Source organism: Panthera onca, chromosome X (assembly GCF_046562875.1).
Source record: "Panthera onca isolate mPanOnc1 chromosome X, mPanOnc1 haplotype 2, whole genome shotgun sequence".
NCBI classification, from domain to species: domain Eukaryota; kingdom Metazoa; phylum Chordata; class Mammalia; order Carnivora; family Felidae; genus Panthera; species Panthera onca.
This window is the reverse complement of record NC_138357.1, coordinates 43,238,284-43,265,426: the sequence shown is the minus strand read 5'-3', so window position 1 is coordinate 43,265,426 and position 27,143 is coordinate 43,238,284. Positions and strand designations below refer to the sequence as shown.

At 36.7% G+C, this 27,143-nt stretch overlaps 1 protein-coding gene across 1 annotated transcript in view; it reads left to right on the top strand.

Annotated features, from left to right (window-relative positions):
• The window catches only part of NRK (Nik related kinase), a 139,675-nt gene that overhangs the window by 1,641 nt on the left and 110,891 nt on the right, over positions 1-27,143 (top strand). Inside the window, exon 2 of the mRNA XM_081792367.1 lies at positions 6,990-7,055. Coding sequence (XP_081648493.1) covers positions 6,990-7,055 — 66 coding nt within the window. The remainder of the gene's footprint in view (positions 1-6,989; positions 7,056-27,143) is intronic.

The window sequence follows — 27,143 nt, the reverse complement described above, 5'->3', positions numbered from 1 at the left end:
ATAAAATAAATTCACAAAATGTTTAGAAGTTAAATCTTTTTTTACCCTGCATACATGAAATTTCTGGCATGTGGAGACCTCAATTGGTGGTTTCCTTTCTGAACAGAATTTTCATATTTTGACTAGATTTACTCTGAAGTAAAAGTGTAAAATCAACGAATAAAATGTTACCATCCTCCAACATTCCCTATATATGGTGGGAGAAAGAGGGAAAAAAAGCAAACTAGGGCAAATATGTGAAACCACAAATAAGTAAACTGAAATAAACCTTTTTTTTTTTTTTTTCTAAAATTGACTGAAGAGTGGAATTGGTAAGACGTCATAGAAATGATATAGTAGGGAATTCCAAACCCAGGGGCGGAAAAGGTTTTATTGGTACAAAAAAATGGGGGCAAATGGCCCAGACTAACTGACCCCGTCATGGCCCTGGGACATAAGAACTTGGTGAGAGCTGAGGAGATAAGGAGAAAGGCTATAATCTTTACATTGCAGTTCAGTGCAATATTAGTTTTCTGGGATTTGGTCGGGGTGTGGAGGGGAGAAAGATGAGGCTGGTTTTTAATGTAGGAATAGGGGAAACAAAACCTCAGGGCATTGATGCTTAATTTCATTTTATAGACTTCGTGAAAGTGTTGTAAAGTCATCAGCTTCTAACAATTTTTAAATTTTTATTATACAAGATCCATTTTATCTCAATGTGGAGGTCATCACCATAGCAAATTATGCATATTTAAGCAAATTATGCCCAATTCTCCCCTCTCCCAAACAGCCAGGTCTAAACCCTAAGAAATCTAGCAGAAGAGTAGCACTCCCTTCAGAATTTCCTTACCGTCAAATTTCTAGAGATGCAAAACATTCACTATTGCTTAGGTCACAGAGGTATATTTTTAATGATTTGATATTTCTTTGCATTTGACTTATTTCCTGAGGAAGTAGAAGTAAAAGTAAATGAAGAAGTCAAAAGACATCTAGATTGGCTTTTTGGAAGTTTGCACCTTGATAAAAAGTAGATGATAAAGCAAAGAAACCTGCATATGGTGGGATCTCTTCTGATATTTAGCCTCAATGTAATTATCCTCATAGTATATTAAGGTCAGAAGGTTGGCATCAATCAACACCAAATATACCAATTTGACAATAGCCACATAATAAGGGGAGATTCGGACCTTGGTATATCACACTGAGCAAGAGATAATCTTGCAGATTTTAAAATTATTAAATATGGGTCTGGTTTAAGATTGATATATTATGTCCTTTGTAGAGCTGGCCAGCTAAATGACCATAAGGCAAGGACCCTTGAGAGAGGTCAGGCTTGCTGTGCAAACTTGGATTTAAAGAAAGCGGTAGAAGCTTATTTGGTATTTTTTTAATTAGATATTATTTTTAAACCTAAAATAGTAAGCAAGAGTGAAAGCTAGGGAAGCAGGAGAGGAGGGGAAGGAATTGTATAACCTTTTTTGCATAATACACTAAAGTTAGAGACATAAAGAGACCCAACATAGTAATCAGAGAATGACAGGTCAGCTATATTTAATAGGTCGCTGTAATTTTTCTTTCTGATCTACCACTGAATAAATATTTCCTATAGATGACAAAACAAAAAAGAAAGTACAGAGATTTGTGGTTTGTGCTTACTTTTGAAAACACAATTGCAAAGCCTTGTGTGTGTGTGTGTGTGTGTGTGTGTGTGTGTGCACGCATATGTATGTATTATTTTCACCTTGCCTGCAAGCAATACCTGGATCTCCTCTCTCTCTCTCTCTTTCTCTCTCTCTCTCGCTATATATATATATATATATGTATATATATATATATAGGCATACAAGGAGAAAAAATTAAGATGTATATATACATGCATATATACATATACATGTATACATGTATATATGCATGTATATATACATATGTATATATATATGTATACATATATATATATATATATATATACATACACACGCATATATACATATATACATCTTAATTATTTCTCCTTGTATGCCCATGCCACTCAATCCTTGGGACTGGAAACTATTTCTTCATCTCCAAATCTGGCACGTCTTTCACTATGATAGTCCCCTTTGCCTTCTGTGCCCAGTATGGTAATGACATTCCTCATGGCTTTGGCCTTGGTATTTGACACTGCCATGTGTAGTCCTAATCTATATTGGGGTCAGGAGTAGACAGGCCTGGAGGACAGTAGTGGCAGAGGTGACCTGAAATAGCACATGATCCAAAAATTATATTTGAATTACATTAGGTTTATATTTAAATATAACTGTCAGCTTTCCCAGTCTTCCACCACCCAGACCAAGCCTGTCTTCCACACTCAGTCCTGAGAACTTTCCTACTTTACAAGAACCTTAGCCCCCTGTTTTGAAGCAGTTTTACCTTCTAGTCCACAAATATTGAAACATTCAGCATGTCTTCCATTATGTATTTCAGAGCATCACCTCAGTATGACACTGTATTTCAACCTATTTTCTCAGTCTCCCCACCGGCCCCCGCCACTTTCTAGAGCAGTTTATATTACTGCACAAGAATAATGCACAAGAATCATTTTGGGGGATCTTGGGGCCCATCCCCAGAAATTCTGATTTCATAATTCGATGGTAGGGATAAGGAATCTATATTTTAAACACGATTCCCCAAGTCTATACAGTCCATAGTTTGAGAAATATTGGTCTTGAGGAAGAGGTTTTCCTTTCTAAATGTTCCATTTGAATTGTGAAGCCCATTCCTCTATCTCTATAACTCTCTCTGGCACTTGCTGTGCTACATATTTCACTTTCAGGTTTTCTCTTCATAAACTTTTCATAAAATCTCTACTTCTAATATTTAAAACAAAAGAAGAAAAGTCTCTGCTAGTCCTTCTAGGTGCTGTGCAATCTTTTCCCTTTCTTTAGCTGTCTAATGGCTTGTGTTCCCTAGTTTTTTTTTTTTTTACTACCCTAAATCTAAAGCTCTTTACTATTCATACTGACCACTTATCAGTTCCCTTTTGTTCTTAATTTCTGCTATATTTGTTTCTGTTGATCAGCCTCTGCTTTTGAGCCTCCTCCATGACCAGTGAACACTGCCTTCTAGTGGCTCTTTTTCTTCCTGTTACCCCCACCCCCCTATCCTTAATAAAATTATCCATCAAGGTGCTAATTCTGCCCCCTCTCCTGGAATTCAGACGACAGAAACAATTCCTGAAAATTTGGGGTTTCAGGGAGCAACCAGACTAAGACTTTTAAATTGCTGGAGATATTTTAGATACATAGAAAATATAACAAAGTGTAAAGGATTTGCCTAGTATTTTATGGTTCAAAAATATTTTAAGACTAGAATTTTCATAATTTCTTTTGAGAAAAGCTTTTACAAACTCTAGAGTTTCTTTTTGACTGACAATTTTTTAACCAAATAGAACACCAATGCATATTAAACCATCAAATAATTCCCAAATTATTGTAGCAATCATAGATACAAAGACCTTCCTCTGCTGGTTCCCTTTTCTCAGAGTGGCAGGGCAGAGAAGAGGACCAAGTAATTATGGAGATCCCTCTGATGTTGACTTTTTAATGTCATAGATACCAATAAAAAGGTTCTCTTTCAATGTTTACTTCCTCGGGAGCCTGGAATAGACTTTCTGTATCATTCAGTGGAAAATCTAATATAAGAAATTGAGTAATGGTACCCTACTAATTAGCATAGTTTCTCACCTCTTTTTTTCCCCCAGTTTGATAATTATTTAGTCTTGAAAGATACTATAGTGGAGATGGGAAACAGAAACATTACATGAAATTAAGTAAAAAAGTACTCTTAGTATAGATGAATACTAAGTTGAGCTGCTTTTAAGAACAGAAGAAAGAGTTTTATAACATTCTTTTTAAAAATATGAGCATGAGGGGGAGCCTGGGTGGCTCAGCTGGTTAATCTTCAGAGTTCTGCTCAGGTCATGATCTCGTGGTTTCGCAGTTTGTGAATTGGAGCCCCACATTGGGCTCTGTGCTGACAGCTCAGATCCTGGAGAGCTTCAGATTCTGTGTCTCCCTCTCCCTCTGCCTCTCCCCCGCTTGTGTGCTCTCTCTCTCTCAAAAATAAACATTAAAATATTTTTTTTTAAATATGAGCATGAGGAGAATTAAGATCTTTTGGTCATTTATGAGCAGAAAACATTTCCAAACAACATGAATACAGATAAAATAGGACCCCCAAGAATTCCACAGGTATTTTATTATCCCAATCCATTTCTTTGCTTTTTTTGAATAATTATATACCTGAGTTCAAATATGAGTATAAATAATACATTTATTATGCTTTTGAAGGCTAGAAAAAAGCTTAAAGATATTTGGGACTTTTGTGCTCAAAGATTCAGAAGTAAAGTTTTTCAGGTAATACAGTAATTCTCTAATATGTGGTATTTTTCCAGCTAAAATGTAGCTTTAACTATAAAAAGAATGGATTACCAACAGGAAACAACTAACACATTTGATTCTTTTGACAGATGGCCAGAGGTTGTTCCTCCAGAACTAATAATGTCTAATATAAATCCCTCAGTAATATCCTTCAGAGAAATATGCTAATGTGATGAAGTCTTTAAGCCAAACCTTCACAACTCCTTTGTTGGCTATCTTATTTTCCCATTAAACTTTCAATGAGTTATAACAACAATGACATGCTGAATATCAAGGCCACTATAACAATCTATTTTTACTTCTCTTAAATTCACAAAATTATCATTTTAAATAACTTATATTTTCATTGAGAGTATGTTACCTGTACTATTTGGTTATAATAATAGAGTGCATATTGTGACATTGATTTTGATGATGACTTTAAGAAAGTAGGCTGCTGTTTTCTCTAACAATGGTCATATCAAATCCAATCAGGATTTTAGAACATTAGAACCTGTTTTTTTACTATATAATTTTAAAGCTAGGAAATCACCTAACATAAAACCTTCATTTTATATATGTGAAAACTGAGTCCCGGAAAGAGTAAATATCTTACTCAGAGTCCTATAGTTAATTAATGGCAGAGCTGGGGCTAAAACTCCAGTCTCCTGACTCTGTCCACTTAAATACTTATTGACTGAAGTAATCCTAGAACTGTGTCAATTTCCTATGACACTATTGATAGATTACACAAATATCATGACAGTTTTAAGAAGTCCATTGTTGCAGTCCTAATACATTGCATATCCTCAATAATTTTTCCGTTTAGTTCACATCTGTCACAATGATAAAAATGTTTTCAAACAGGGTTAAGCAAAGTTTGTGTTTATAAAATGTGCTTTCTATATAAAGCATGTGAATGTCTAAGGATTTGCCAGCGATCCTACCACTTTGTGTATAAACTGGTGTCTACTCATACCTCATTTAGGTTTTGCTAATATAGCAAATTAAGCTGCTAGAATAAAAGTTTAAGTAGTGATAAAATTTAAGAAACCATGTTTTGTAGTGAACAAGAAAGGGATATCCATAGTAAAGTTAAGGAAGCAATGTTTAAGAATGAATATGGAAATCTTAGGAATCTGTCCATAAACATGTTTATTTTGTCTTCTATGATGCCACATTCAGGATTAAGACACAGAAAATGTCAGCAGGGAACGTGTGCCATAAAAAAATATTCAGCTGATGCAAAAATTAGCTTAAAAATAAAGAACAGCCCCTCAACTGTCTAGTTAAAAAAAAAACTGCTCTTAATACCATGCTCTTATTTTGCTATTCATCTATATTTTTTAGTCTGATTCTATTGACTTAGGCTTATTCAAGGAGCCATACATATTCTTTCTGGGTGTAGCACTAAAGATTATTTATTTACTTATTTACTTTATTGAAGTATAATTAACATATAGTATTATATTAGTTTCAGACGTGCAATACAATGATTCAACAATTCTATACATTACTCAGTGCTCATTACAATCAATTTTATCTATTTCGCCCATTGGCCTGCCCCCCCCCCCCATACCTCCCCTGTGACAGCCATCAGTTTGTTCTCTGTATTTAAGTCTGGTTTTTTGTTTGCCTCTTTTTTTCCTTTGTTCATTTGTTTTGTTTCTTAAGTTCCACATGTGAGTAATATCATATGGTATTTTTCTTTCTCTGACTTATTTCACTTAGGATGATACACTCTGGATTCATTCATGTTGTTGCAAATAGCAAGATCTCATTCTTTTTCATGACCAAGTAATATACCATTGTATATATACCACACTTTGTGTTATTCATATTTAGAGGTGATATTCTTTCCCAAGAATTACTATTATGTAAATAAACTACCCAGAATTTGTATCCAATTTCTACTCATCATTGCTGTGTGCTAAACTTTCTGCCTAACACTCAAAAAATGAATATTAAAAGAGTTTGTCCTCAGTTTTTAACAGTCTCTAATGCTTTGGCTCTCTCCCACTCTAACCTCTTTTTTTTTTTTTTTTTTTTTTTCCTTCCCCTCCCCCATGGGTTTCTGTTATGTTTCTCAGGATCCACATAAGAGTGAAACCATATGGTATCTGTCTTTCTCTGTATGGCTTATTTCACTTAGCATCACACTCTCCAGTTCCATCCAATTTGACAGTAAATTTCATATATTAAAAAATAAAATAAAATAAAAAAAAAAAATAAAGTTCACAATAGAAAACTAAAAAAAAAAAAAAAAAAAAAAAAAGAGTTTGTCAACTGAAGGTAGATAAATTTATTTCTATTTTAATAATTTCTCTAATTGCATTAGGAATATACTTCAACTAGACATAATTGTATTCATTTTACAGGTTTGTGATAATTCATTATACAACTGCTTAAGGTTCATGTCATTGTTTCTTTTCTATAAATGATTATACTCTGTCCAGGAAAATTGTGACATGTTTATTCTTTTGGTAAATGACACCATGTTCTTCCCATGGAAATTCTACGGGAGCAAGGAAGATTGGAAATACAATTCTAGATAGTTGAATACTTGTCTATTTTTCCAAGAAGATTGATATATTTTGTTCTACATTTTTGCAGGATCCAACTGGGATATTCTCACTGGATAAAACCATTGGCCTTGGTACTTATGGCAGGATCTATCTGGTAAGTGGAGTTAGATTATGTATTAGTTATTCATTTTCTATAACAACAATGATTGCAAGTCAAAGCCCTACACTGCAAAGCAAATAATGACAAAAGCATTTCACTTTGGGAGATGAATCAAATTAAGATAGCTCAGTGATATCTGTGAGAATTATTACAAAAGAAATGGATTGAAAATCTACAGTGAATGAACCTACCAACCAAAGGTCTAAAAATTATTAGCATACCATTAATAAAATCAACAGAAAAAATAATTAATTCAAATAAGAAGTACCCAAATAAAAATATCATTTGTTTTATGTTATACATCCATACCATTCTAATTACTCACATTCAACTTTTAAACTGAATGTTACGAAAACAAACATTTCCACAACATTCTACATCATACTGTGTGTCTGTGTGTGCACATGTGTGGAACAGAGTTAGCCAAATAATCTAACAAGAAAAACTCTGCATTTATTTAATGATTATTTCTCAAGCACAAAGTATGTGCCAGGCACTGTAATAGTCCCTGTAGATAAAGTGATTTAAGGGTTGGGAGAGGCACATTTTTACATATTTAAGCACACAAATAACTGTTTATTTGCAATTATATTCCTTGTGTGGTTGTTGAGGATGATGTTGATGCATTTTAGGTAAAGGCAGGGACACTGTTAAGGGCTGACTTGGAGGGGGGCTTACTTTAATGGTCCCATCACCTTGATCAGGTGCCCTTCCCTCACTCTCTAACATGGGAAATAGGCATTTTCTCAGTCTTTTGTGAAGTTCTGTACAAATGTAGTAGTGTTCCTTTTCCCTAGGCCTTTCCCTCAAAAACCAAATCACTATCCCTACGCTGATCCTTATTGTAGACTGACCACAGATCCTCCACATATGGATTATATAGAGGTGTCCTGGTATAGGTCCAGTGGAAGAGGCTTCATTGTAGTTCAGACAGAGTTGCTCTCTGCTTACCAAGCCTGGTACCTTTAGGCTGCATCTGCCTAGAAGGAGATTTTTTTAAAAAATTCATGTACCCAAGTTGGTGTAGGGAAGATCTTTAAAATTTGCACAAAAGTACCTACAGCATTGAAATTGAGTAGTAGAAGTAGCATTGTGGAAGGTTCCTAAAAGCAGAAGGTACCTTGGTGAATAAAGGGTAAAGAGAGAATGCCAATAATTGTGACAAAAGTTTTTTCAAGCCATTTTGACTTTACCTATTAACAGAATCAATAAGGTATAGACAGTGATGTGATACAAACACAAGTATGTTGTTTATGTCACTTCACTTGCATCTCAGACTGATTGATTAGTTAACAATTGTGTGATCTAGGTGAATTTTGCCACCATATGCATAGACACATACACCTACATACGTGGAAGTTCTTCACCTCTTTACGGCATATTTATAATCTTCATGACGCCATACTCATTTTAATTCTTGAAGGGTATGTATGTATGTGTGTGTGTGTGTGTGTGTGTGTGTATAAGTGTGTGTAAGTGTATGCATGTGTTTAAATATGTGTGTATATTTGTTTTGATTTGAAAGAATAAAGCTCTCTCCACCACCAGATTTTGGGAATAAAAACATCAGTCATATAAGGTAAAAGGCAAAGGTAAGGTTAGATAACACACAAAGATGGTTTCTCATCATCAGTCATCAGAACTGTGATGCCATATAAAGAAGAAAAGTCAAGGGTAAAAGGTGAGTTGTACATGGTAGTTCCCTCTTTCTTTTTTTTTCAAACTAGGGTTTATTGAGATGTAGTTTGAATTTGGTAAAATTAGCCCTTTTAAGTATACAATTCTAAGAGTTTGGACTAATACATTTTATCATGTAACTACCACCAGAATCAAGATTTTTCCAAATACATCTTAAAATACACAGTATACCTTTAAGTAATATTATTTAAGTAACACTTCACTATGTGGTGTCCCAGCTTGTATAGTATGGTTATAGTTGTTACATATTTTTCTTTTTTTAAATTTTTAATGTTTATTTTTATTTTTGAGAAAGACAGAGCATGAGTGGGGGAAGGACAGAGAGATAGAGGGAGACACAGAATCTGAAACAGGCTCCAGGCTCTGAGCTGTCATCACAGAGCCTGACTCAGAGCTCGAACTCAGGAACTGCAAGATCATGACCTAGGTCAAAGTTGGACGCTCAGCCAACTGAGGCACCCAGGCGCCCCATATTTTTCTTTTACGTATGATATAAACCCACAATACTACTTCTCTGTTTCCCATACTCAATACTATTACTTTTTATTTAGTTACCTTTTAGAGCAATTAAAATGAAGAAAATATTTTTATTCATTTGAGCCATTTCTGGAATGTTAATTTCTTTGGAAAAATCCAAGTTTCTATTCTTAAGCATGAAGAATTTTCTATAATATTTCTTATAGTGTAAGGCTTCTGGTAATGAATTCTCTGCCTTTATTTATGTGAAAATCCCTCATTTCTTCATTTTTGAAATATATTTTCATTGCATATAGAATGTTATGTTGACAATTTTTCTTTCAGCAGTTTAACGATAATCAGTCTATTGTCTTCTGGCTTTCATAATTTCTGAAGTGTGTCATTCTATCTTTGCTTCTTTGTATTTTTCTTCTTGCTAATTTTAAGACTTTTCTCTTTAACTTTTTCAGTGGTTTAAATATGAAATGTAGGGTTTTTTTGTTTTGTGTGTGTGTAAGCATGTGTGTCTTTGGTGGACTATCATCCTTGGGGTTCTCTGAACTTCTTGGACATGTAATTTGATGTATTGTAATTACCCCAATTGTAATTTGGGGGAAATTCCTGACCTTTATCTCTTCAAATATTTTTATTTTGCTTTCTTCTGTTTCTTCTCCTTGTGGAAAGCCAATTTTATATTTGTTAGGCCATTTGATATTAACATACAGCTCTTGGATGCTCTATTTTGTTTCTTATGTGTGTTTGTATATGTTCATGTTTATTTGCTCTTATTCTCTTTTCTCTTTGTGTTGCACTTTGGATCCATTTTTTTCCTATCTTCAGTTTCACTTCTTACTTTCTCAACTTTTTTGAATCAACTGATAAGACTATCAAAGGCATTTTTTATTTCTTTTACTGTTTTTCATTTCTAGCATTTTCACTTGACTTTTTTATGGTTGACATTTTTGCTGAAATCTCCATTTGTTCATGCATGTTTTCCATATATTTAATTAAAACATTTTACATATTAATTATAGTTATGTTAAATTTTCTGTCCACACTTTGAATATCCAAGTCATCTCTAATGATGGTATATTGATTACTTTGTCTCTTGAGAGTGAACTCTGTTTGTTTGTTTGTTTGTTTCTCAAAATGTTTGTTTGAATGCCAGACATCATATGTAGAATAGTAGAGATTGAAATAAATAGTAATTATGCCTTGAAATGGGCACGCTTGTTCTTCTAGGTCATTAATATGAGAGGCTGAGTCAGCCTTTTAAGATGAGCTATATTTGGGTTATGTTGTTGCTATGGTTACCCTCAGTTCACCGCCAGCTTCAAGTTCTAATGTTACTTTGTGCTTACATGGTGGTAGGGTTCTCAGTATTCCTGTGATACCCTCAACTTTAGACCTTCCTTGTGCATCTGTGTCTCAAAGAGATTCTCTCTTCATGCTCCTGTGCTTCCCCTAATGTATGCTGGCATTGCTTCTTATTAAGTGCTTGTTAGCCTGACGGTGTGGGGCAGGGAGGAGTTCTCTGCTTTTTTTAATTCAGCCTCAGCCTTAGACAGATCCTATGCCTCCGGATTATGGGAGTAGGGTTTTGTTTTTTTTGTTTTTTTTTTTTTTTTTAGCTATTCTTTCCCTGTGCTAGTCGTAGCATACTTCTTAATGGTCCGAGCTCAGGACTAAATCCTGACCAGAAGTAGAGAAATTATTATTATTATTATTTTACATTTCCCCAAGCTTCAGTGGGTTTTCATTTATATACCCTGGGGGGAACAGAGTTTGCTGCCCTTCCCCTGAAGTTTAAGGCTCTTATTCCTAAAGGAGAAAGGAGTTGGACATGGTTTCATGTTTTTCCTACTGCAGTGGCTTCTGCTCTCTCCCAGGTCAGTACCATACATAAATCCATGGAGAAAAGCCTGTGAGTGTGTATAAATTCCTCTTATATCTATGGCTCCCGAGGGTATTGTACTCTCATGCTAGCCCATACTTGGCCTTTAGCAGTTAATTAAAAATTTAGCTGAATTATTTATACCACCTTCTGTGGTGACGTTGCATTTCCCCTGCAGCCACAGGTGAGCCAGTGCTCACGTTCCATCTCTCCTTGAATCATCTTTCATCAGACTTCAGGCTAGTTGGTTTCCTTAAGTCTTGTCTCTGGGTTCAATAAAAGTTATGATTTTCTAGGTTATTCAGCTTTTTCTTCTTGCTAGGGTGGGGGTGGCACTCTTTCCTGCTTTCCACATTCTTATCAGGAGCCAGAAGTCCATGTCAATTCCTTTAACTGAATCTGCATGAAACATCTACCATATGCTAAATCCTATACATATTTTATATGTACCTATTCAGATCCAGAGATAAAAAAAAAACTTTTCACCATCAGATCTTCAAAGCAGAAACCTCGATGTTACAGAAAGTAGATGACTACAGATGGTTTACTTACATTAGACGGGTTTTCCTTTGTCACTCATTGATGTGACCTCTTTTTTTCTATCTCAAATTAATTTCCTTCTGAAAAAGTCTTGGGATGGTGTTACTATAAACTAATACCTCCTTCATGGAATATAATCTTGAGTATGTAGGAAACTCTTTTAAAAGGTTCATACAATTTATGCCAATAATCTCACTTTTGGAAATCTATGATAAACACCAAAAATGTATAAAAAGCATAAATATTTATTTTAGCAGAAAGATAGCATATGTAGTGAAAATGGGGCCTGCTTTGGAACCAGGCAGACCTGATTCAGTGCCTGTTTGGCCATTAATTAGCAATGACCTTGAGCAAGTCACTTAACCTCTGAGTATACATTTCCTTATTTATAAAATGGAGCCGCTAATACCTACCTTCCAAGATATAACTTAGAAACAACACATATAAAGTGCGTGGCACATAGTACATATCTTTTAAAGGTAGCTATTGATATTATTGTTACCGTTTCTATTATTTGTGAAAAGAAAAATTCAGCAAAATCCTAAATAGTAAAAAATAAGATGAAGTAAATATCTACTCAGTCAATATATCATGGCTCCTAAAAGTAATGTTTATGAAGATATATACCAGCATAGAATTATCTTTAATATGTGAAGTAAAGTATTCCATATTATATATACACCATGATTACAGCTATGTTAAAAAACCATGCACGTGAAAAATGGTAAAGTAAATGGTTAGAATAGGATCCCGGGAAGATGGCAGCATAGGAGGAGGCTGGGCTCACTGCGCATCCTGCTGATCACTTAGATTCCACCTACACCTGCCTAAATAACCAGAAAACCGCCAGAAGACTAGCAGAACGGAGTCTCCAGAGACAAACTCAGACGAGAGGCCCATGGAAGAGGGTAGGAAGGGCGGAGAGGCAGTGCACGCTCCACGGACTGGCGGGAGGGAGCCAGGGCTGAGGGGCTGCCCGCCAGCCAAGCTGAGCCCCCGAGTCTGGCTTGCAAAAGCGGAAGGGCCTGACAGAGTGTGTTCCGAAAGCAAGCGGGACTTGACATCTGGAAGGTTATAAGCTAAGAGCTCTGCTTGGAGAACGGGAGGGAGAGTTGTTGAGCCCCAGACAATAGAGCTCAGCTTGGCGGGGAACAAAGGCGCTCACCAGGGCCATCTCCCTCGCCCATCACCCAGCCAAAATCCCAAAGGGAACCAGTTCCTGCCAGGGAACTTGCTTGCACTGCGCAAACACCCAAAGCAGTGCTTCTGCGGATCCATCCCTCCGGCGGGTCTGACTCCCTCCTGGTGCTGCAGGGCCCCTCCCAAAGCAGATCTCTGAAGGAAAAGCTAGCTGAGCCTGCCCCTCCCGCACCTGTGCACCTTGCCGGTCCACCCCAGCTAATAAGCCAGATCCCCAGCACCACAAGCCTGGCAGTGTGCAAGTAGCCCAGACGGGCCACGCCACCCCACAGTGAATCCCCTAGGAGAATCCTGTCTCCCCTAGGAGAGGGGAAGAGAAGGCACACACCAGTCTGACTGTGGCCCCAGCGGTGGGCTGGGGGCAGACATCAGGTCTGACTGCGGCCCCGCCCACCAACGCAAGTTATTCAAGACAGCGCAGGGGAAGTGCCCCGCAGTCCCGCACCACCCCAGGGACTGTCCAAAATGACGAAACGGAAGAATTCCCCTCAGAAAAACGTCCAGGAAATAACAACAGCTAACGAACTGATCAAAAATGATTTAAACAATATAACAGAAAGCGAATTTAGAATAATAGTCATAAAATTAATCGCTGGGCTTGAAAACAGTATAAAGGACAGCAGAGAATCTCTTGCTACAGAGATCAAGGGACTAAGGGACAGCCAGGAGGAGCTAAAAAATGCTATCAACGAGTTGCAAAATAAAATGGAGACAACTACGGCTCGGATTGAAGAGGCAGAGGAGAGAATAGGTGAACTAGAAGATAAAATTATGGAAAAAGAAGAAGCTGAGAAAAAGAGAGATAAAAAAAATCCAGGAGTATGCGGGGAAAATTAGAGAACTAAGTGATGCACTAAAGAGAAATAATATACGCATAATTGGTATTCCAGAGGAGGAAGAGAGAGGGAAAGGTGCTGAAGGTGTACTTGAGGAAATAATAGCTGAGAACTTCCCGGATCTGGGGAAGGAAAAAGGCATTGAAATCCAAGAGGCACAGAGAACTCCCTTCAGACAGAACTTGAATCGATCTTCTGCACGACATATCATAGTGAAACTGGCAAAATACAAGGATAAAGAGAAAATTCTGAAAGCAGCGAGAGATAAACGTGCTCTAACATATAAAGGGAGACCTATAAGACTCGTGACCGATCTCTCTACTGAAACTTGGCAGGCCAGAAAGGAATGGCAGGAGATCTTCAATGTGATGAACAGAAAAAAAAGGCAGCCGAGAATCCTTTATCGAGCAAGTCTGTCATTTAGAATAGAAGGAGCGATAAAGGTCTTCCCAAACAAACAAAAACTGAAGGAATTCGTCACCACTAAACCAGCCCTACAAGAGATCCTAAGGGGGATCCTGTGAGACAAAGTACCAGAGACATCGCTACAAGCATGAAACCTACGGACATCACAATGACTCGAAACCCATATCTTTCTATAATAACACTGAATGTAAATGGACTAAATGCGCCAACCAAAAGACAGAGGGCATCAGAATGGATAAAAAAAAAAAAAAACAAGACCCATCTATTTGCTGTCTACAAGAGACTCATTTTAGACCTGAGGACACCTTCAGATTGAGAGTGAGGGGATGGAGAACTATTTATCATGCCACTGGAAGTCAAAAGAAGGCTGGAGTAACCATACTTATATCAGACAAACTAGACTTTAAATTAAAGGCTGTAACAAGAGATGAAGAAGGGCATTATATAATATTCACAGGGTCCATCCATCAGGAAGAGCTAACAGTTATAAATGTCTATGCACCGAATACGGGAGCCCCCAAATATATAAAACAATTACTCACAAACATAAGCAACCTTATTGATAAGAATGTGGTAATTGCAGGGGACTTTAACACTCCACTTACAGAAATGGATAGATCATCTAGACACACGGTCAATAAAGAAACAAGGGCCCTGAATGATACATTGGATCAGATGGACTTGACAGATATATTTAGAACTCTGCATCCCAAAGCAACAGAATATACTTTCTTCTCGAGTGCACAAGGAACATTCTCCAAGATAGATCACATACTGGATCACAAAACACCCCTTCATAAGTATACAAGAATTGAAATCATACCATGCATACTTTCAGACCACAATGCCATGAAGCTTGAAATCAACCACAGGAAAAAGTCTGGAAAACCTCGAAAAGCATGGAGGTTAAATAACACCCTACTAACGAATGAGTGGGTCAACCAGGCAATTAGAGAAGAAATTAAAAAATATATGGAAACAAACGAAAATGAAAATACAACAATCCAAACGCTTTGGGATGCAGCGAAGGCAGTCCTGAGAGGAAAATACATTGCAATCCAGGCCTATCTCAAGAAACAAGAAAAATCCCAAATACAAAATCTAACAGCACACCTAAAGGAAATAGAAGCAGAACAGCAAAGGCAGCCTAAATCCAGCAGAAGAAGAGAAACAGTAAAGATCAGAGCAGAAATAAACAATATAGAATCTAAAAAAACTGTAGAGCGATCGACGAAACCAAGAGTTGGTATTTTGAAAAAATAAACAAAATTGATAAACCTCTTGCCAGGCTTCTCAAAAAGAAAAGGGAGATGACCCAAATCGATAAAATCATGAATGAAAATGGAATTATTACAACCGATCCCTCAGAGATACAAGCAATTATCAGGGAATACTATGAAAAATTATATGCCAACAAACTGGACAACCTGGAAGAAATGGACAAATTCCTAAACACCCACACGCTTCCAAAACTCAATCAGGAGGAAATAGAAAGCTTGAACAGACCCATAACCAGCGAAGAAATTGAATCAGTCATCAAAAATCTCCCAACAAATAAGAGTCCAGGACCAGATGGCTTCCCAGGGGAGTTCTACCAGACGTTTAAAGCAGAGATAATACCTATCCTTCTCAAGCTATTCCAAAAAAATAGAAAGGGAAGGAAAACTTCCAGACTCATTCTATGAAGCCAGTATTACTTTGATTCCTAAACCAGACAGAGACCCAGTAAAAAAAGAGAACTACAGGCCAGTATCCCTGATGAATATGGATGAAAAAATTCTCAATAAGATACTAGCAAATCGAATTCAACAGCATATAAAAAGAATTATTCACCATGATCAAGTGGGATTCATTCCCGGGATGCAGGGCTGGTTCAACATTCGCAAATCAATCAATGTGATACATCACATTAATAAAAGAAAAGATAAGAACCATATGATCCTGTCAATCGATGCAGAAAAGGCCTTTGACAAAATTCAGCAACGTTTCTTAATAAAAACCCTCGAGAAAGTTGGGGTAGAAGGAACATACTTAAAGATCATAAAAGCCATGTATGAAAAGCCAACAGCTAACATCATCCTCAATGGGGAAAAACTGAGAGCTTTCTCCCTGAGATCAGCAACACGACAGGGATGTCCACTCTCACCGCTGTTGTTTAACATAGTGTTGGAAGTTCTAGCATCAGCAATCAGACAACAAAAGGAAATCAAAGACATCAAAATTGGCAGAGATGAAGTTAAGCTTTCACTTTTTGCAGATGACATGATATTATACATGGAAAATCCGATAGACTCCACCAAAAGTCTGCTAGAACTGATACATGCATTCAGCAAAGTTGCAGGATTTAAAATCACTGTACAGAAATCGGTTGCATTCTTATACACTGATAATGAAGCAACAGAAAGACAAATAAAGAAACTGATCCCATTCACAATTGCACCAAGAAGCATAAAATACCTAGGGATAAATCTAACCAAAGATGTACAAGATCTGTATGCTGAAAACTATAGAAAGCTTATGAAGGTAATTGAAGAAGATATAAAGAAATGGAAAGACATTCCCTGCTCATGGATTGGAAGAATAAATATTGTCAAAATGTCAATACTACCCAAAGCTACCTACACATTCAATGCAATCCCAATCAAAATTGCACCAGCATTCTTCTCGAAACTAGAACAAGCAATCCTAAAATTCATATGGAACCACAAAAGGCCCCAAATAGCCAAAGTAATTTTGAAGAAGAAGACCAAAGCAGGAGGCATCACAATCCCAGACTTTAGCCTCTACTACAAAGCTGTCATCATCAAGACAGCATGGGATTGGCACAAAAACAGACACAGAGACCAATGGAATAGAATAGAAACCCCAGAACTAGACCCACAGACGTATGGCCAACTCATCTTTGACAAAGCAGGAAAGAACATCCAATGGAAAAAAGACAGTCTCTTTAACAAATGGTGCTGGGAGAACTGGACAGCAACATGCAGAAGATTGAAACTAGACCACTTTCTCACACCATTCACAAAAATAAACTCAAAATGGATAAAGGACCTGAATGTGAGACAGGAAACCATCAAAACCCTAGAGGAGAAAGCAGGAAAAGACCTCTCTGACCTCAGCCGTAGCAATTTCTTACTCGACACATCCCCAAAGGCAAGGGAATTAAAAGCAAAAATGAACTACTGGGACCTTATGAAGATAAAAGGCTTCTGCACAGCAAAGGAAACAACCAACAAAACTAAAAGGCAACCAACGGAATGGGAAAAGATATTTGCAAATGACATATCGGGCAAAGGGCTAGTATCCAAAATCTATAAAGAGCTCACCAAACTCCACACCCGAAAAACAAATAACCCAGTGAAGAAATGGGCAGAAAACATGAATAGACACTTCTCTAAAGAAGACATCCGGATGGCCAACAGGCACATGAAAAGATGTTCAACGTCGCTCCTTATCAGGGAAATACAAATCAAAACCACACTCAGATATCACCTCACGCCAGTCAGAGTGGCCAAAATGAACAAATCAGGAGACTATAGATGCTGGAGAGGATGTGGAGAAACGGGAATCCTCTTGCACTGTTGGTGGGAATGCAAATTGGTGCAGCCACTCTGGAAAACAGTGTGGAGGTTCCTCAAAAAACTAAAAATAGACCTACCCTATGACCCAGCAATAGCACTGCTAGGAATTTACCCAAGGGATACAGGAGTACTGATGCATAGGGGCACTCGTACCCCAATGTTTACAGCAGCACTCTCAACAATAGCCAAATTATGGAAAGAGCCTAAATGTCCACCAACTGATGAATGCATAAAGAAATTGTGGTTTATATACACAATGGAGTACTACGTGGCAATGAGAAAGAATGAAATATGGCCCTTTGTAGCAACATGGATGGAACTGGAGAGTGTGATGCTAAGTGAAATAAGCCATACAGAGAAAGACAGATACCATATGGTTTCACTCTTATGTGGATCCTGAGAAACTTAACAGAAACCCATGGGGGATGGGAAGGAAAAAAAAAAAAAGAGGTTAGAGTGGAAGAGAGCCAAAGCATAAGAGACTCTTAAAAACTGAGAACACACTGAGGGTTGATGGGGGTTGGGAGGGTTGATGGGGGGTGGGAGGCAGGGGGGGTGGGTGATGGGTATTGAGGAGGGCACCTTTTGGGATGAGCACTGGGTGTTGAATGGAAACCAATTTGACAATAAACTTCATATATTGAAAATTTTAAAAAAAGGGGGGAAAAACAAAATAAGAATAGCATTTGTACCTTATGAAATTCTATGAGTATCAAGAGAGTTAATGCCTATAAAGTGTACAGGTATGGTGTAGTATGTAGTAAACTCTTAATGGTAACTTGAATTGTTATTGAGTAGAATTCAAGACTAACTTACTTTGTATCTCTATAGTATAATGTATGGTCTTCCCCACTTCTTATTTATGAACTACTTTTTCATGAAGAAGTAGAAAAAGTTGATGATGGTAGAAGATCCAGCAAATAAAGTCCCTGAGAAATCTGGAAGACAATGACATTATTTCAGTCTCTATTTCCCTCTCTAGCGAGATTCTTGGCAAATCCATAGAGGGCATAACTAACAATGCCACATCAACTGGAAGCATCCAGTATATTGCTGCCTCTTGGGGGATCTTCATAAAATCTACAGAAGTATTATTCCTTTGTAGATTATCAGTTGTTTTTCAGAAAACATTATTTACAGAAGGGAGAGAATAAATAGTACATTCTCTGAGTCGTCCTGAGGGAATTAGGAGAAGCCTGATGTGATGGCTCGATTTAAACAGTTCTAGTGGCAGTCTGCTTCTATTTTGCACTGTAGATCACTCATGCCCCATGTAACCTTCCTTAAAGTATACCTCCCTGTACCATAGGCAAAATGGATGATTTAACTGACAACTCACAAAGGAAATGGGCCACATGCAACAGGGCTCTAAATAACACAAATAGTCTTTTTGTAAACAATCTTTAGACTGCAGCCAGTGATAGCCTGGCCTTTGAAACAGAAGAACATAAGGTCTTTCACCAAAACCAAACAAAAACAAAACAAAAACAACAACAAAAAAATACACATCCACTGCTACTGATTGCAATCACACTAGGTTCTTGGACCCATATTAGGGATGATAAAACTGGAGAGTGACTAATCAGGTCAGCAGCCCAATGTCCTTCCGCTTTGGGAGTAAGAAAAAAGAAATTATTTTGATTCTCTTCCATAGCCCAGGAGACTGAGCAGGCAAAATGCTCTCCTTGGCATGTCAAAGAGAAAACTCTCCTTCCTTCCCCTACTCAGCCTCTCGGTAAGGAGAGAATTACTCACTTGAACTCAGTGGCCTCTACAAGTACCAGCAAAGCAATTTTTCTATAGAGTTCTGAAAGCAGCACCAAACATTTTCCAGAGGAAGCAGGGAGGAGTGGTAGCTGTTTTAGGACCAGAAGATCACCTCCTCCCCACCCTTTGGCAACTTCTTAGAGAGGCTGAACTGGCATTCTCTGCCCTACCACAGCAGGTGAGAGAGACAATCTTCCTCTTATTTCTTAACACAGAGTTGGCAGGTGGCAAATCTGTGACCCAGGTAAAGTTGGTTCTAGATAAGGCTGGCAGATAAAGTACAGAAGTCCAGTGAAATTTGAATTTCAAATAAACAAATAATTTTTTAGTAGAAGCATATACTTTTGGGACACACTAACACAGAGAAACATGTGTTCTTTATCAACATTCAAATTTAACTGGGTATCCTGTGTTTTTATTTGTCAAATCTGGCAACCCTAGTTCTAAGGTCTCTCTTACCTTTTCTATTCCTCTCCCATTTTTCTTTCCATTTCCCCCACTCCCCTTACATGATTAAAAAGGGTGCTGGAATATAAGATTCAAATAAAGAAAACCATAAAATATAGAATTAAGCAAAAAATGTGATTCAGCACAGTGCTACCACAGGGAAAATTTAAAAAGCAGTGTATAACCTTTTGGGATGAGCACTGGGTGTTGTATGGAAACCAATTTGACAGTAAATTTCATATATTAAAAAAAATAAAAATAAAAAAAAAATAAAAAAAAAGCAGTGTATATTATCTAGTCCCTGCTCTCAAAGCCTTTCTAAAATGAAAGGTTTGACTGGGGCCAAATGATGTTGCTTGGGTCCACATCTCATTCTGCAGGTTTTAATGCAAATGTAGGGTACACTACATCCTTAAAGACTCAAGTGGCTTTGCTTCTATATAAACCTGGGCACCGAATCTCTGTTAACTCATTCAAACTGCAATTCCCTACCAAGTGCATAATGATATATAAAATTTGGGTAAATGGCAAGGTAATTCACAGCACCAACAGAACTCACAAAGAAGTATTTATAAAGGAGTTGAGAGCACATAATTATATATGCCAGTTGCTTTAGAGAAGCAGATCTTTTGCCTATTTAAAAAATATACAAATTTTCCTGATCTATAGAGTATAATTAAGTTTTACTACTCAGTCTCAATACAATCATAAAAAAATAATTACTTTGATATTTATTTCTTTAAACAAATTATCTTGAGTAAATTAACTGGCCATATTCTAATTGGTTTCTGTAAACCCTCTTCCAACTCAACTCAACTATCATTTATACCACTGCCAAATTCAAAAAAGGGCAGGGAATGGGAGGAGGTTAATCTGGAAAAGTTATGGTCTCATACCAGAGCATCCTATCTGAAGGCCCTTAGGGAAATAGGTTGACAGTAAATTGTGCTTCTCAAATATCCCTCCCTTGAAGTCCAAGCATTAAGATCTGCTTGAGAAGTCAAGTCCCTTCTAGAAAGCATTTTTGATGCAGTGTAAAACATCCATTTTTCATTTTAGTAAATCTTTGTGTACTAGATGCCAACAAACATTTTAGTGACTTCCGTCAAATAACCAGTCAATTCTGTCTGTATATTTTTGGAGGGGTAATGGTAGTAGTGGTGAAAAAATTAGTCAAACCAATTTTCACATTGTGCTGGGTGGAGTGAACACAGACTATGCTTTCTACAAGTATCACCACTCTGTTTTCTGCTTCTCTTAAACCAGTTTGCACCTTTCTGGTCATATCTGTTAGTTCTGCCCTTGTGCAGTTGAGGGAAGGACACAACTATCTCTTACTCATTACAGCATGTTGCTCAGGTGTTATATACATACATCAAGCACATATGTATGATATCCTGGACTGATGGAAGTTTCCTAGGACATGGGACCAGACAAGTACCCAAAAAACCAAGGTGAGTTGGTTAATGTGTGTATGTGTGGGTACGTATGTGTGTGTGTGTGTGTGTGTGTGTGTGTGTGTGTGTGTGTGTGTGTATAGTCTGAAAAAAATCCACATTACTAAATCTTTTAGAGTTTAACATTTGGGGGCATTTATTTTTTTTTGAAACTTACTAAACTTTAAGGTAGTTTAAAAAAAAACATTACAGCAACTGGCAAGCATGGGTAGAAGGCTAAGAGAAGCAAGGACATTTGTAAGCTCTTATTTATGTGTTTTTCTTTCTAACGGCTGCCAGTCTTCCAAGTCAGGAAATATTTGCACATGTTCTAGACATCTTCCTGAAGGTATGAGGCTCTCTTGAAACCATCCTTATACTTGGCCATGCCAATAACACTACAGCAAACTACAGTACCCTGAGAAAAAATATACTCTTTCAAACTTCCTAAATGACTCATTCAGCAAAAAGTAATAAAAAAAAAAAGTAAGGCTAATATTTCCATCCTTTGGAAATATTTATCTCTACACAGTGCCACATTTTTTATAGTCAGAGTAGAAAGTTACTTAGGTGGTATAATTTTGAAAGGCCAACCTGTCTCCAGCACTGGCATACCAGGGTGTCATTAGTCAATTCTTTCCATCAAGGCACATCTGCAGAGAGCCCCTGTTAAAATATGCCATTTGGGAAATGGTCACTTTTGCACACATCTTTTTAGTCCCACAAAAAATTGTGCAAAGCATCCATATGTATTCTGTTAGTTCCAAAGATATTACATAGGTGATTAAGATAGATTTTCTGGAGACATCCAATTTTTTCATAATACCTTCTTATACGATGACAACACTGATTATAAATGAAGAAAATGAGTGTAGGCAATAGAAAACATACTACATCTACATTGAAAGTTTTGCTTGTCATATATCCCTGATGCCCTTGTTCCTACTATGTTCAAGGCACTTTACTAGGTGCTCTGGAGGTATAGCCAAAATTAAAAAGTCCCATTCTGCCTCTGATGAAATTTTCAAACTAGTTGTAAAGACTAATAAATTCTTAAGCATTCACTCCAAGACTTGTAGTTGGTTTTGTACTATGATTCCAACACTTGATTTTGTGACAAGGTGGGAGGAACTTGGCAGGTTGCAAAATTCTTGTACAGGTTAACAACAGGAAAGCCTTAAGATGTAAGTTCTTTTGAAACCCGAATGCCCATCTGATGGGACAATATACAGAGAATTTTACTTAAGTAGCACACCTGGTACATACACCTCTTCATCTCAATGCCAAATGTGCCTCCATCCACCTGCTCAATTCTCTTCTTCTGCCAGCCTCTCATTTTTAAGCTATAGCCATTTAGCTGCTACATGTAATTTATTCCAGTTTAGACTCTGGGAGAAATTCTATTCTTAGGCAGAAAACACAAAATGGTATCCTAAATTGTTTGTGTGTATGTATATATATATATATATATATATATATATATACACACATGTATACGCATATATATATATATATATACATATATGTATACACACACATATATATATAATTTTCACTCAGGTTCTTAGAAATTCATCTATTAGAAAACATACAAAATTTTTAAAATTTGTTAATTTTTAATATCTCTGCCAATCAGAAACCAATCATCCACAAAGAAGATGCTGAGGTTCTGTTTCATATTTGATAGGCACTAACTTTTTTTAAAAAAATGTTTATTTATTTTGAGAGAGAGAAAATGAACATGAATGGGGGAAGGGCAGAGAGAGATGGAGAGAAAGAATCCCAAGCAGGCTCTGTGTTGACTGTGGGGCTCTACTTCATGAACCATGAGATCATGTTCTGAGCTGAAATCAAGAGTCAGATGCTTAACAGACTGAGCCACCTAGGGGCCCAAGAGAGGCACTACCTTTCAATTATCCTTTGTTGTTTCCCTCTTCTCTGGGGCTCCCAGCAGGAGCAGTAATTTAGGCCTAATGCCTCTAGCCCTGGAGACAGGCCAGTTTCTCACTAGAAAAGAGTACAGAAGTGACAGGAAGGAATCTCTGCCTTCCTAGGCCTTTCAAGAGTCTGAGTAGGAATTTAGTCATGAGCTTAATGTCCTACAAAGTGTCCTATAAAGCCAATCTGATTTGTTCCTGTCCACTTCTGAAATCTAAATCCCAGAAAAAGTTCCTCGGACTTGAGTGTGTCTTAGTGCTTGTCATAAAGGAAACAAATACACTGAGGCACACATCATGAACAGTCTTCATAACTGACCTCAGCTCACCAATTTCCTATATACTTCTATACTTGGGCAGATATTTTTTTTCAACTAGCTGAATGCTTTTTGAATCTGGCTTGTAGATGTTGAACTGAATGTAATATAGTAGAGTTAAGAGCACAGACCTTAATTAGTTAAGAGTTAGGAAAATAGTGGGTTGGCTCCTGATTTTGCAACTTACTGGCTTTGTGAACTTGTTTAGTAACTGAAGTTCTTGAGTCCTCAGTTTCCTCAGTTATGAGATGGGAGGATGATGACAACAATGGCATTCACCTCATAACACTCTTACAAACTATAAATGGTATATGCAAATTAAGCGCTAGGCACATTGTAAACATTCAATAAATGTTACCCATTTTTAGGACACTAAGCTCACTATGTCTAAAGTGACTAACATTTAATTCTCTATCTTTCATCTTCCTCAATGTGTATACCAACTAAGTTTATTTCATTTTAATTTTTTCTCAGAGTCAAGAAAAGCTATCCTTCTATGAGAACTCTTAAACTTGTCCTTTTTGATTTTGGTGGTGTTTTTGTTTTTGTTTTGTTTTGTTTCTCTTCAGTTAATGATTTATACAAAATGTTACTGGTAGTGCTTAGAATATAATCAATCTTCTTTTCCCTCAGGGGACCCTGAATAATCCAACCTCTTTTCCCTAGTCATAAAGAGACTGCCTATAAATGACATACCTACAAGGAGCTTTCTTATTTTTCCAACACAAATTACATATAAACCACCTCTATATTGCTATTTCTCCAACTGAAATGACACACAATTTATACCTCATTTTCCCTCTCTTTCTCCATGCTTTGGTGGAGAAGGAATTTGTTATAACTTGGGTGTAGCTGAGCAAAGAAAAATAAGACTACAGGTTAAAAAACTGCTTACATATTCTGATAGTCTTTGATATTTTAGCACAATTTTACTCATAGTCCTCTTTGTAAGAACCTGCCTTCACTGTAGCCCCAGCAACATAAAAAATGTAAGACTTTCCATTTTTTTTCTTTGACACCTCCAGAGAGCTACAGTGTCACATTCATTACTAAATGCAATTGTAGCATCACTCACAAAACTACCTTAGACACAGATACGCCAATATGGTGGAATGTTGGAAATTCCTAAAACCAAGTTAGGACTCTTTTACTTCAAGAGTTAGAATTGCCTAAATTCTATTTTCTAAAGTGTCTATTTCATAAAATTTAGTGAAGACCTAGCTAACTAGTTTTTAGTAGTCAGCTACTAGAGGATCAAGGAAAGCAAGAACTCTTGATTCTTCAACCACTTTTAATGAATTTACTGAGAATCTGACCACAATCCTATCTATTTATCTGTATATCTATATATAATTTATATTCTATATGTGTATAACATATATACATACAAAAATATAGTATTTACAAGTACACAAAGTGTTTTGTATATATATATGTATACATGCATATATGTACATACCTATACATGTATATTACATATAAATATATATGTATATGCAAAAGAAAACTAAATTTTTGATATATTGGAGAATACATTAGTGTTTCTAGCAATGCTCTCACTCACTCCCATCTCTCTTTAAAATGGTTTATAAAAAGCTTGTCCACATAAATTTTCCTAGGACTGATACATTAGAAAGAGCTTTAAGTGTATAAGCTAAGCATCATTTGTACAATTTTGTATATCTGTTTTTAAGTAACTATTATTCCCCCACCCACGGAGATTTATACTTTTATTTTATAAAACTTTTTATAATTAGGATGCTTTTATCTGATTGACCCCATGCTATAGTTTACTTGCCTTGACTTTTGTTTAGAAATGCATATTTGTCTCCACACATTTGAATTAGTCTTTTCTGTCCCTAGAACAACTTGATAAAATCAACTTAATTAGAAATATAAAGGGGCACCTGGGTGGCTCAGTCTGTTTAGCTTCTGACTTCAGCTCAGCTCATGATCCTGAATTGGAGCCCTACATCGGCTCTCCGCTGCCAGCACAAAGCCCACTTCAGATCCTCTGTGCCCCTCTCTCTCTGCCTCCTCTCTCTCACTCTCTCAAAAACAAACAAGGAATCTACTCCTGAAATCATTGTTGCACTATATGCTAACTAATTTGGATGTAAATTTTAAAAAATAAAAAAATAAAATTAAAAAAAATAAACATTAAAAAAACAAATCTAAAGATGTGAGATCAAAATTGTTGCATTACTGCAACACACGAAATACAGAATTTGAATTTCTCTCCATGTGTATCTGTGAACTTATTAAACATATTATAGTAATTGTGACAAAATTTAATTGTGGCCTCCTAAGACACAAATCCTACATATGACTTTTACTTTCACCTTTCAGTCCTATCATGCTTTTGCTTCTTCCTCCCTCAAGATTTACCAGGAGGCAGAAGTAAATTTTGGTATAACACAAAAAAGAAAAAAACAAGCCTAAAACTCAGAGCCTAGGTTATATTCCACAGCTGGAAAGATGTCATGGTCAAGACAGAAATATTTCATTTTTATTCCTAAGGTCTTTAAGCCTCACAACCTTCCATTAATTTGGTCCCATGAGTCTCAATTTACTTAGCCTATATTAGTTCTTTTCACCCCCATTGCAAATATTCAACCTCAGTTACCTTATTGAAAAAAAAAAAAAAAAACCTGTTCCTGGAGTCTCAGAAGCTTCATTAGACTTTCTACATCCAGGGAAAAACAACACAACACAAAACAAAAAACCCTGATATCCCTATTTCTTCCCTCCTTTTGCTCAATCTCACCCTACCTCTCCCTTTCCTTCTTGTTACATATCACTCCTTCCTCAAATGTAGATGCCATAAATCATAGGAAAAATGGCCTCCTTTCTTATGTCTACTAAAACTAAATCAATAAAACATCCCCTCCAAAGTTTTCTGATCATTGTAACTGGCACCTAGTGACTAACACAGTCCTTGGAACATAGTAGGCATTTGATGAGTATTGTTTTATTATAGAAAATGTAAACATTCAAAATAATATTTTTATTTAGTGGATACATTTAATATTTCTTATGTAGAGCAGCATGAGGGTTACTTAAAAGGGCAATCCCCATTTTTGAGACATATTATCAGAAGGAGGCAATGACACAAGTAAAAGGCAGAACGAAGAGAAGGCTCTGGACTTATGGTACTACACTAGAAAGAATCCATAACGTAGGAAAACAGTAGCCTCAAGTCAGCTGCAGCTTCAGCTCCTGTTTCTGATGCTTGAAATCTATAATAAAATGCACAGTGTTATGCACTTTATGGGTGCTCAAGCAACATTTGTTGGCTGACTTAATTGAGCTATATTTGCAAAATGGCAAGGATGTGAGGAAACTTTCCTACCTAAAAAGAAAGCATTCACAGTGCTAGACATTTGGTAGGCAAATAAACAGTATAATTTCAGCCTAAAAGGAAAAATACTCAAACCCCTGTCCAATAGGCCTAGTGGCTAGGCAACCCAAATGCCAGCACCATGTTTCTGAAACTTAATTTAAAATATCATAAATTTTATGTCATCAACTTTGAGGACATTTCTTT